Source organism: Sesamum indicum, linkage group LG2 (genome assembly GCF_000512975.1).
Source record: "Sesamum indicum cultivar Zhongzhi No. 13 linkage group LG2, S_indicum_v1.0, whole genome shotgun sequence".
Classification (NCBI taxonomy): Eukaryota; Viridiplantae; Streptophyta; class Magnoliopsida; order Lamiales; family Pedaliaceae; genus Sesamum; species Sesamum indicum.
Genome location: NC_026146.1, coordinates 3,088,330 through 3,100,902, shown reverse-complemented (window position 1 = coordinate 3,100,902; position 12,573 = coordinate 3,088,330). Strand labels below are relative to the sequence as shown.

General features: G+C 35.4%; 1 protein-coding gene across 1 annotated transcript; it reads right to left on the bottom strand.

Moving 5' to 3' along the window:
• On the bottom strand, positions 1-3,149 carry LOC105178397 (protein PLASTID MOVEMENT IMPAIRED 1-like). The gene has a single exon (XM_011101864.2). It carries the CDS (start codon positions 2,779-2,781, stop codon positions 226-228), a length of 2,556 nt encoding a protein of 851 aa, XP_011100166.1. The 5' UTR covers positions 2,782-3,149; the 3' UTR covers positions 1-225.

Sequence of the window (12,573 nt, the reverse complement as noted above, 5' to 3'; positions counted from 1 at the left end):
TCACCAAAATTCAACAATTATATGATCAGCAAATACTGTATGCATAGGCACTCATTATAAAAGTTCTGCAGCAAATATGAAGAGAAACTAAGAAGGGCCAATCACTCTTAATCTTCATGTTCTTATGCCTAATGCAAGAATTCTACAAGGCAAACAAGAAAGAAACTACCTACCTAGATTTCCTCACTTTGTTTTATTGTCCTAAAGATTTCTGTAGCTTTCACTTCACTTGGTGAACTTGACATCAGGGTTTCTTATTGGTTTGAGCCACATATCGGCCATCACCCTCGACGAGAAGCTCCAGAGGAGATCCGGTCCCTTTGAAACGAGACGTTTTCCTTTCTTCGCCTGCTTTCCGATCCCATATGCCACCAGCCATTGCAGTGCAGTTAGCTTTTGCTTCTCTCCATCCCATACGTGTTGTGGCCCTGCAGATGTTCTCACTGTTACGCCGCCTACTTGCAGACTTGTCACTTTGTACCTCTTCTCGTCGTTGTAACTGTCAGCGTTCTCATCGACTGCCGTTGCATGAATCAGAGCTATCATTGGTGCCCCCACGGCCTCATACTGCCTCATTGGATCCCGTAATTGAATAACCATAGACAATGTTATTGCTTCCGAATCCAAACCAGAGGTTTTCGTTATAGTGTTTGCCTTGATCCAATCCTCAATTGGAACTGCAGAAGCCAATAAGTTTGTTGTTTTTGTATTGAGTGGTGAAACGTCGAACGGGGCGTTGTCATCAGCTATATCAGCTTGGACTTTTAGGCCATCCACTGCCATGTTCTCGATCTTCTGCATTGAGAACGCAAGAATTTCATCAACCGTCAGAGGATCTTCGCTCACATTCCATATTCCGGTCGATACTCGTTCCTTCCTGCCACTGTTCATTGCCATTGCCATGGATTTGACAGAAGCAATCGTGCGGGCAGCGCTTGAGGTGGCGCCTTCTTTGTTCCGTCCCTGGATTATTGCCGAGGCAATGCCTTCAAAAGCAATTTGCTCTGCTGTTTTGCCCATCAGTTCATCCATAGGCATCAATGATGACATCTCTGAGGTTAATTCTTCAAGACCAATTGCTGCCATGTTCTGGAACAGCTCAAATCCAGTCTTGTTTGGTTGCATAACCAACGGCTTCGACATCTGCATCGCGAGTTTTGGCGTGTCCTTTCTCGCAATGACAGTTCCCAATGGGTTCATCGCTGCCAAGTAGCCCCCGTTTCTGGTTTGAATGACACAGCCTAATCCCTTCCCAAGATCAGGTAGAAAAACCTCTTCCACATCTTCATCATTTTTCAACTTCAGTTTATCTACTTGATCGTTGCTATGCTTGATCAACTTGTCGTCCTCTGAATCCTCAAGCATTTGAAGAAACTCTCTCGTTACTTTATCTTCGTCGGCGTCCAACGTCTGTGATGCAGTTTCTAGTTCATCTGTTTTGCCAGCTTTTTCGTCGGCCATCATTGATTCAAGTGCTTTTATCTGCTGAGCGATCGACTCGAGCTCCGACAGCCGTCTGAGGTGGGACTGATCTTGCACAACTTCCTTCACAACCTCATGACTTGAAACCGATCTTTTATCTGAATTCTCTTCTGATTGCTCTTCTTCCTCTCTGTTTTTGCCTTGGATTTCGACTCCCTTGTCCACTATTTCAAAGTCAGGGAGATCGTTGTCGTCCATCTTCGTCTCCGTTTCCTCAGGCTTTCGTGGGGCTGGTTCATCAAGATTCAATTCATCCATTCCTTGAAGAATATCATCTGATGCTGCTGCTCCTTTCTGTGCAGGAATCCAGGCTTCTGCTTGACTCGACATTCTTGGACTAGGAACGCTGAATGAAGATTTTGATTGTCTTCGGGCAACCGAAGGCGAATAGTTTCCTGATTTCGCCGAATTCTGCCCCTCTGCCTGACTATAAATCCCAATTCCTCCATCTTTCTCCATAATCTGAAAGCCCAACTTCAGAACAAGTTCCCCTCCTTTAGCTTTACCGGAAAGATCGAACGATACATCCCATTGTCTGATTCTTGTACCCTCAAAGCTCTTCTGTATAGACTCTTGAATCAAACTACTTAAATCCACGGCCTTCCGCCCGAAATCCAGCTGTTCAGCATCGACGGCAAGCACGTATATTAAAAACGGACGGGGCTCGAATTTCATGTGTGTTCCACTGCCAGGGGTGAAGTAAACATGGCATCTTATGAACAGAGTCTCCTCAAAATCAGCTGCACCTTCTGAAACTCTAGACGGCATTGTCTGCACGGATCCCTCTCTGCTCTCTTTCTTTCTAACGCAAACCGACAGGCGCAGGCCATTCATAGACGCTGGAAGGCCTTCAACCGTGACAACTTCAATGGAGAACAAGCAGCTCAGCTTCTGCATGCCGATATGAGACAGGGCCCGGAATGGCTTCCAGTTCCAAATCCCTTTTTTTTCTGAAGACGGCTCGTCGTCCCACCACTTGTCATTCTTGCCCTCTTTCCGGGCAGATGTTCTATTTCGTTGGAGCTGATCGTTTTCTTCGGCGTCCAGCTTCGGCCTGGATTTCCATGGAGATAACGACATTCGTCTTGATCTCGGTTTTGGATTGAGAGCCAGCTGACCATCTTTCTCAGCAATGTATCCCTCGGAGTTTGGAGGAATTGCTGTTCTTGGGAGAACAAGGGAGGCTGTTCTTCGGGTCGTGGATGACGCATGGGATTGGTACAACGACTCGCTGAGGGCCTCAAGTTCTTGCAGAATCTGAGTGTTGGATTTTCTTGTACCTGTATGATCAGCTGCCATGATTTCAAGAACAAGAATGAAATTGTGATTGATTCTTGAAGTTAGGCTCAATGCTTGTTTATTTTTGAGGTCAAGGAAGCTGCAGGAGTGGTGATAAATGGTGGTGGTGGAGTGGGGGGGTTTAGGTGGTGGTTTATGAGCCAAGAATGGGCTTTGGTTGTATGTGTGAAGGATAGGGCCATAACGTTCTTGCCTTGTATTTCTCTCGTGCTTCTTGTGTCTGAGAAAGAGACAGGGTAAGAGAATGGGAGGAGGAAATCTAGTGACAGAATTTATTGCTGCATTTGTTGTAGGTAGAGTTGGGTGAGTTTGTGGACCCGAAGGAGTTGGGAATAAAAGACGAAGTAGAAAAGAGTTTTGTGTGCCCTTTTTCCTGTCCTGTCAAAATTCTGTTGGCACATCTAAGTTTTTTTTTCCATGAATTATTTATGATATATTTGTCTCATATATATTATATATTTTACGATACTGACGAACGTTTTATATCAATTATAAAAAAAAATACGTGTCTTACAAACCTCAAAATCTCTTCTTTCTAACAACACACCTTAAAGACAAACGCTTGAGATTTCGATGAAAGCAGATAATAACTTGCGCTATAAGGTTCAATAAAAGATTGCAAGGTTTATAAGCCGCAAGGTTAGAGTTCGATCGCATCACAAACTATATTTTTTGGTGTCATTTGTGAAAATGAGGTAATGTGTTTGTCCCGAATCCCTCGATTGGAAGTTGATGATGCGAACATGCATTTCACAGTAGTTGTATACAAGAAACTTGCGTGATTTTATAAGAACTAAGCCCTATGAGGAGTTTTTATAGTGTATAAGCCCCAAGGCCTTAGTGACATTTGCATAAAAGACAATATGCCGTCAAGAACCCATTCGCGAGTTGATGATATTGGTATACATTATACATTAGTTGTAGACGATGTATTTGCGCAATTTACAAGCCTCAAGATTCGCAAGGACTAACGGGCACCAGCTACTACGGCAGCAATGACAAGAGCTAAGCTACCTCAGGCAAGTCAAGAAGCCTATTTAGAGCTAACTCTTTCAGGAGTAAACTACTTGAATCCCAAACTAAAGAGATGGCAATCAAGGAACTATAATTTATAAACCCTAAGATATGCTCTTCTATTGATCATAAATTCATGAGTCTTGGTTGAAACAGACAATAACTTGCCCTACGAAATTTGCTTTATACATCGAATTTCTGTTACAAATCTTATTTTATCTTCTATTTCATTCAACATACATATGCCATGTGTATAATGAAATCTTTGATTAAATAAACTATATGATACTATTTTTATACATATAACATATTTATATTGAATAAAGTAGAATATGAAATAAAATTTGCAATAGAAGATATACTCCAAAAATAAACACACATACAGGTGTGTAAGTGTGTGTGTCTGTGTGTGTGAGTAGACAGGGATGGTTCCAAGTACTCTGGCCCTCAAATTATGACAGTTTCATGTGGGCAAGTTGGTTCAGTTTTCAGCTAAGCTATTGAAAGATTGAAATTATGCTGGCAAAATTTCATTTTTTGTCCCACTATATAAGGTGTTTATATTATTTTTGGTCTCGAACTTTATGGGCTTAATATTTTTGGTTCCAAAATCTTAAATTTTTATCACTGTTGGTCCTATTCCATTATGTTTTGATGGAGCCGTTAATCGACGATCAGGGAAAAAAAACATCATTTAAGCATTTATTCAGTTTCTTGGAGGGAAAAAAATGGCCCCAACAGGCGCATTTTGTCTATTTATACATGTAAACAATCCACAAGCACTTCTAGCCTATTTACACAATATTTTCATCTTTTTTTCATTACTTTAGCTTGAGAACAATAGGACAAAAGATGTCACAAATATATCAAAATATTTTAAATATTGAATGCTATTGTCACAAAGCTGCTCATTATTATAATTAATAAATAATAATTCAAAATAATTTATGCAGTATATAAAAATTATATTAGAATTAGTTAAATAAATAATTTTTTTATTAAAAAATATATTGATTATTAAATTAATTTTTTTAATGCATGATTTTAAATAACTAATTTTAAAAAAAATTAAAATTTCATCAAATATATAACATAAGATAATTGAAGAATTTGATTTTTTTTTATTTAATCATCCAAACAAATTCAAAATTTTATTTGAGGTAGATTTATTAGGGTAAATTATATTTTGTCACTCGAAATATGTCAATTTTTATATTTTGTCATCTAAATTTTATATTGTGTCACTTTACATTCTCAACTTTGTGAAATGTGTATTTTGTCATATATGACAATTTCTCGATCAATATTTTTTATAGAAATCACATGCATTGAACTAGTGATATTTTACCCATATATTGCGCGTAAATACTATATGTGCAGTATATGTGATACTTTTTGATATAAAATTTGATCGAAAACAGTCATATATGGCAAAGTGCAAAGTTTACAAAATAGAGATAATAAGTTGACACAAAAAACTTTGAATGACAAACTGTGAAACTGGATATAGTTAGATGGAAAATCATAATATACTCAATTTATTAATTCAGATGTAATCTAAGATCATATTTAACTTGTTACGTTAAGGTTCGAATTCAAGCTCTTCAAATTTGAAAATTTCAACTCAACTTCAAACTCATTTAAATTTTTTTTTTGAAAATTTCAACTCAAGCTCAAACACATTGGTACGTATATATTAAATGAAGTATTAGATTAATGTGAATTTTATTGCTCTAATTATTTAAATATTGTTATTAGGATTAATTAGATTAAGAAACATAAATTGGTTTTTTTTTTTTTTTTTTATAAGAGAGTAATTTGCTTATTTGCAATATCACAAAAAATTATTTATATTTTTTTCATATATAAAGCGTCAACACCTTATGTAACTATCTTGATATGTTTTTAAATGGATCGACTAAATTATTCCTATTTAAAGAAATAATACTCATATTTTTTTCTATTCTTATTTCTTCTCCTTCCTTTCACGTTATTTTAATATTTTCTTCTTTTTCCTTACATGACTGGTTATTTTAAATTTATTTTTAAAAAAATTATATTTTTCTTTTAGCTTATGGTATAATAAGTACTTTGAATTAAATAAATATTTTAATAATATATTTTTGAAAATTTAAATACACGCATTGAATGTGGAACGATGACATTTCTTTATAATTCAACTGTAAAATCACATGATTTTGATGAGTACTAGAACGCTGCCAAAACCCTTGTAAGATCTTTCCAATTTTTGAATAGGAAGGGTCAAGATTTTAGCTGCAAAACTAATTAATATGAGTAATGAATAATGATGATTGCTGCATACCACGCATTTCTAGGACTCTCCATTCAGACTTCATGTGCTATTTATTTTAGGAACAATTACACCCATCTTTACGAGATTTGATGTTATTATACGTAAATTTTTTATAATTTAAGAAAATATATTTAGTATTCCTGGAGTGTGTTTGTATCGAACAAAAAATCCCATTATTGATCGAAATTTATTAAATTTGCTGATATTAACAAAAAAATAAATGAAAAAGTTGATATTTACCCTCGATTGACTTAATACTGATTTATTACTGGTCAAATAAGTTTTTTCATACTAAACTATCCTTAGAACGATGAAAGTATACCTCCTCACATGCATTAACGCGTGAAGACGTATGAGGGTAATTTGATCAGAAAATGATCATAAGTCCGTAATAAGTTAGTAGGGGTTAAATGTAATTTTTTTTTGAATTTTTTTTATTAATATCAACAAATTCGAAAATTTTAACTAATTGAGGGACTTATTTGGTAGACAGAAGCAAATCTCAGGGGTACTAGATGTAATTTTCTAAACTATAGAGAATCTATGTATAATTACATCAAATTTTAAAGGAGGAGAGTATAATTATCCTTTATTTTATAACTCCCCTTGTAGCTAAATTTAGTTCAAATTGTTGGTTGAATCCACCAATATTGAAAATAATACTTATATAAAATGGATACCCTATAATATCAACGGTACTCCATCCAGACGCTATCTCATAAGTGGGTAGGTCGTTCACAGTACACATCAATGCCGCCTGCCTAATGAATGCCTTGTCTGTGGCATTGTTGTAAGTTCGAACACCCACATGCCACAATTGCAACAACTTTTCGATTAACGGCTCCAAGGGTTGGTCAACAACGTTCACTACATTGCAAAAACGATTTGACAATCCTGACACATAATCATAGGGGCCACCGCTGTAATAATACAAACTAGGATCAACATCAGTAGTGCAGGACCTCGTACCATCATCAGACATACCATAGTGGTAAGAAGAAAAATAACCTAGTCCGGCTGCATAAAAACCATTCTCTGCACCCAATTCATTTGTTGTTCATTACCCTAGTGGGAATTACTCTCTTCTTGAGTAGCTGGGGTTTGCTCTTCCTGCACTAGAGGGGCAGTCATAGCCTCAAAATACTCCTGCACCCTCTCCTCGGCATGCAAAGTTCAATTATCATATTTTGGCATAAACCCTCGTATACATAAGTGATAACAAGCACTTCCGGCACAGGCATCTAATTTTTTTTCCATCCATATGTCAACACTAACACTTGATCCATTTTATGAAAGTCTTAACCCCATCCTCAAACTCCAGTTTAAGACCTGCCCTTCCCAAAAGGTTCTTATCATATATCTATATCCTCAGTTGTAATAACATGATGATATATCACTACATATTCACATGTATATATAATTATATTTCTACCTATAAATTTATAAATATTACATCACACTAAGAATACATAACATATAAGATCAAGAAATAAAAAAACTAAAATAATAAAACTACAATTTAATTAATAAAAATGGTCAAAGTCGTGGTTACCTGGTCAACCAACTTAAATGATCAGCAGTTGCAGGTCCAAAAATTAAGCAATTATACCTAATTAAGTGTATATGCATGAAATTCAGAAAGATATTGCGAGTGTGTATAGTTAATAATCAATTCTAGAAAAAAGAAAATAAAATGAAAACAACTTGCAACACACACATATATAAGTTATTTTCTATTAGATTTTGTAACGGCGATTGGAGCGAAAAATATAGCCGTTATAATGACTGCATTTGGAACGACCTTTGTAATACACGTGGAGTAAAAAGCCGTCCCATATTGGCATGACCTTTGTAACAGTCTTTTTACATATATATTCACTCGACTTTTTACACGGCCTTTGTAACGGTTCTACTTTTTTTTTCATAAATAGTTATAAATTTAAACGGCCATCCCAAAAACCATAGTAAACTAGTAACGACCGAAATTTATAAACGATTTCTGTAACGGTCTATTACATTTAAACATTCGGACCGGCTTTACATACATATGTTAGAATAGCTTACACAATAAGAAAAGCTGGCCGTCCTTAATATAAAAAATAATTTCAGGAACCGTTATTAATTGTAACGATCGTTGTTTTGTAACGGCGTTACTACCTTGAAACGACTTCTGTAATATTTAGGCTGTTACAAAATTATGAAATTTTTATAGGCTGTGAGATGATGACATCAAACCTTATCCTTTACAAACTTGTGGGAAAAGCCGTGTGTATCCTCATTTTTTATTGTAGTGCTACTTTTTGACTTCAGGATAATTTTTATGATTATACAAAAATTATAAATAATTTGTATAAATAAATCATAGATAAAAGAATATAAATATAATAATCCCTTGTTATTATTATCAACTTCTTCAAAATTCCAATTGCTTATAAGGTTGAACGGCTTTATAGGCTCTACCAATGCGGCCTACCTTAGTTAACAATTTTACTGTTTCTCACTTCGTTATTACCTCTTTCACATGCACAACATTACTTTCCCAGAATTACCATAAACAAGAAAAACAACAAATGCAGTTAAATTATTAGTGTGTAATAAGGAACATCATCATCATCATCAACAACAACAATCACCTAAGTAAAATTATGGAAGGACAACAACAACTGATGAGGAGATCAGAAGATCATCATGATCAATCAGAAGAGATCATGAAAGAAACCATAGCACAACACTTGCCTTTGCAGAGCAGCCCATACCTGAGGTACAATGATTTGGACGATTGCAGGCTTCTAGGGTACGGCTTCGAGTGGCAGTTCTGTAGAGCCAAAGGTGGTGGCACCACCACCTCAACCACTGCGGATGGAAGCCGCATTTCTTTAGGACAGGCTGCTGCTGCTGGCGTCGAGAGGAGATTGATGAAGTGATCGATGATTGTTCAAAGTCTCTCGATCATGCATGTTATTGCTCAGGACAAAGATTATAATTTATGTGGTTTTTCATGTTCTTTTCTTGATTTGTTTCATTTTACTTGTTTTTATTGGATGAGTTCTCCATACATTGATGTGAAGTCACTAATTGGAAACCTATGACTATATCTCTCCAGACCAAGTTATTTGTACCTGATGGGGAAACAAAACTTAAGGATTAAAGACAATTTTTGTCCCCTAACTATAGGTCATTTTCGTTTTAGTCCCGTAAGTTTCTAGGATTTCAATTTGATCCCATAAAACTGAAAAATTCTCAATTTCAGTCCAAATCTGGTTAGAAAAATGCGTGGGTCGCCGGAAAAAGTCACATGCAATGCATGTGACTTTTTAAATTGGGGGCTCAATCGTGATTGGCTGGAGAAGTTGATATGGCGCATACGTGGCGCCCAAATAGAAATTTAAAAAAAAAAATTGACTGGATTAAAGATCGAGCTCGTGACCGGCAAAGGCGGAGGATGGCTTTCGTCGGATCTTTGCACAGAGGTGACCAAAATTGATGGGACTGGTCTCAAAAGATCCGCCAGAATGAGAGGCGTTCAACGGTGGTCTTTCGAGCTGGTGGTTCGTTCAGACGAAGGAGAAAACGCCGGCGGAAGGTGCAGTTGCGGCGGACGACGACCAAGATCTTCAGAAATAATGGATCTTTGCACCTAGTTGATGAAAATGGATGAGACTAGTCCCATTAAAATTGCAGTGAGGAGACGAATCCAATGGTACCAATCCGCGATTGTGGGTCGTCCTGTCGCAGGCGAATCGACGGGAATTGTCCGCGGCGGTCAATTTCAAAGCCCAATCGATGTCGTGGTGGGATCTCAAAATTGGTTGAGGGGTTTTGTTCTCCTTTCTATGAAGAATCTAATGGTATATGTGGTGGCCATAAATTCCAAGTAATGGCGGCAGAATTGAAGAGAGAAGGTGGCGGCGACTGGCGGGCGATTTCGCGACTTTGATTTCCCGTCTGTTTGTGCTTCTTTTCCCTTTAAATCCAAGTTTAATCCACGTCAGTCAGTTTTTTTTTTTTAAATTTCGGTTTGGGCGCCACGAATGCGCCACGTATGCGCCATATCAACTTCTCCAGCAAATCACGATCGAGCCCCCAATTTAAAAAGTCACATGCATCGCATGTGACTTTTTCCGGCGACCCACGCATTTTTCCGACCAAATTTGGACTGAAATTGAGAATTTTTCAGTTTTACGAGACCAAATTGAAACCCTAAAAACTTACGGGACTAAAACGAAAATGACCTATAGTTAGGGGACGAAAATTGCCTTTAATCTCAAAACTTAACAAAGGACATCAACATATTTTCATGTCCGAACCATACAATTTGATTGTCCATAAAACTCCATGAAGATATTGATCTAGCATTCATATGTGTGGGATGGATCAATCTAAAGAATCTTATTTTCAAACCTTATTATGTGCAAAATTCCTTCGATCCAACATGAGCCACGAAGCGTAAGAGGAGATGTGAGAAGAGACGGAAAAATTGTAATTTTAATCTTGTAACTTAGAGGGTGGCATTTTTTTTTCTATGCGAATTGATTTTTACAATTTAACCCTATAATTTTATAATTTATACAAATTTTAGTTCTTTTTAGCTAATTTGACCAAAGAAAAAATACATGTGACTTGCACATGATCTAATTAAAATGCAAGTTTAGTCCTATAAAGGAATTCGTGCAGGACCTCAACTTCATTAAGTTACAAGACTAAAAATGTCAATGCCCCTAAGTTATAGGACTGAACTTACAATTTAATTGGGTTATGTGCAAGTCACATGTAATTTTCTGGCCAAGTTGATCGGAAAAGGATGAAAATGCCAAAACTTTAAAGTTACAGAATTAAATTGCGAAAATCAATTTATGCAGGACCGAGAATGCACCCTCCATAAATTACAGGACTAAAATATACATTTTTCGTTAGAGGAGACACAAAAACATACTGTAATGTGCCCCGTGATTATAAGGTTACATGTTCAAATTCCACCAGCACATAAGCTGTTGCACTCTATTTCAATAGTAATTATCTATCTACTTTAACATTAGTTGCTCATTAGTTATAAATATTTATTTATTAGTATAATAATTAGTACAAGTGTTAGTATTTGAGATTAAAATATAATTGTAATCAATTTATCTAATATATGTATATATATAGGTTTGATGGGCGAATTTTACTTGAGAATGCAAGTTTAGAATGCTCACCAATATATTGAAACCCAAACCATTCACGAATCAAAAATTTAAGTGGATTACGGGTCACTGATTTAATTGTTGGATTAATTATGGTCGAACCAATGTGTCATATTTATGTCATAAATAATTATTAATTTTTAATAAATAATAAATAAAATTAATATACTTAAAAACACAAAAATTCACTTTTTTTTTCTTTGACATGAATAGTTCAATAGGATATAAAATATAATAAAATAAATTTAAAAACAAACTTATGAAAAAATCAGATACACTAAATTATAAAAAATAATTTAATAGAAATAGCAAAACTAAATTGAGTAGAAAAATTAGGATTTTGTATTTAGAGATAACATAAAATAGTTAAATTTAACAGAAATCATCCCAATTTAACATAAATAATGCACATTTTCATAAATAATCTACTATCCTTTTAGAAATAATGCACATTTTCATATTTTAGAAGAAAAATTAAAAATTTTATCAAATATTTATACTTGATTGTTGACCGGTGATAACTCTGCAATTATAATGATTTTATAGCAATTTAATCTTCCTTTTTTAAGCCAAAATATTCCTAATTATGTGATTTTATTGCATATTCAGCAAAAAGGAAGATTACAAGGACGTTTCTGCAAAATTGACAAAGTGCGCCCACGCTTAATGGAGTAGTCAACTCGGGATAAGGATAAGCATGAACGATTCTCCTAAAAGATAAAGGAATCAAGTGTTTAGATTTAGAAAGGATTCTTTTAAGCTTATCTTTTGTAATCTTTTTACTTTTTTTAGAGTTTATCACATATCTATCCCCCCACTACGTCTAGATTCGTAGGGAACTTTTATTATAAATAGGGGGATCTCTTCATTAGAAGACATTCAGTTTTTATCTTAGAACTCTATAGAATTCTCTGTTCATCTCTTCTCTTTTATTTTATTTTACTACCGGAATTAATGGAATTCCACTTTCTAGTGTGTTCTTCCATTAATATGTCCGGCTAAATTCCTTATTTCCTGGTTAAGGTATGGTGATTGCTTGATTTTCATTATGTTGTGAGATCTAATCTGCGTTCTACACTTGTCAAGCAAATATTCATGTTATTCTCTGTGCTTTAATTACAAACGTCTGATTTATGAATGATTCGGCCGGTTGTTCATTATCAAGAAGGTTTGCTTAGCTAATTGGACTTTATAAATCCGTGTAATTGTTTATTTAGTTCAATACTTAGTGGCAACGTAGCATGATTAGTTATGTCACAGTATTTAATTATGTTATGGGGA

Excerpts from the sequence above, each read along its gene's own strand:
- LOC105178397 (XM_011101864.2), bottom strand. The coding sequence starts at position 2,781 with ATGGCAGCTGATCATACAGGTACAAGAAAATCCAACACTCAGATTCTG.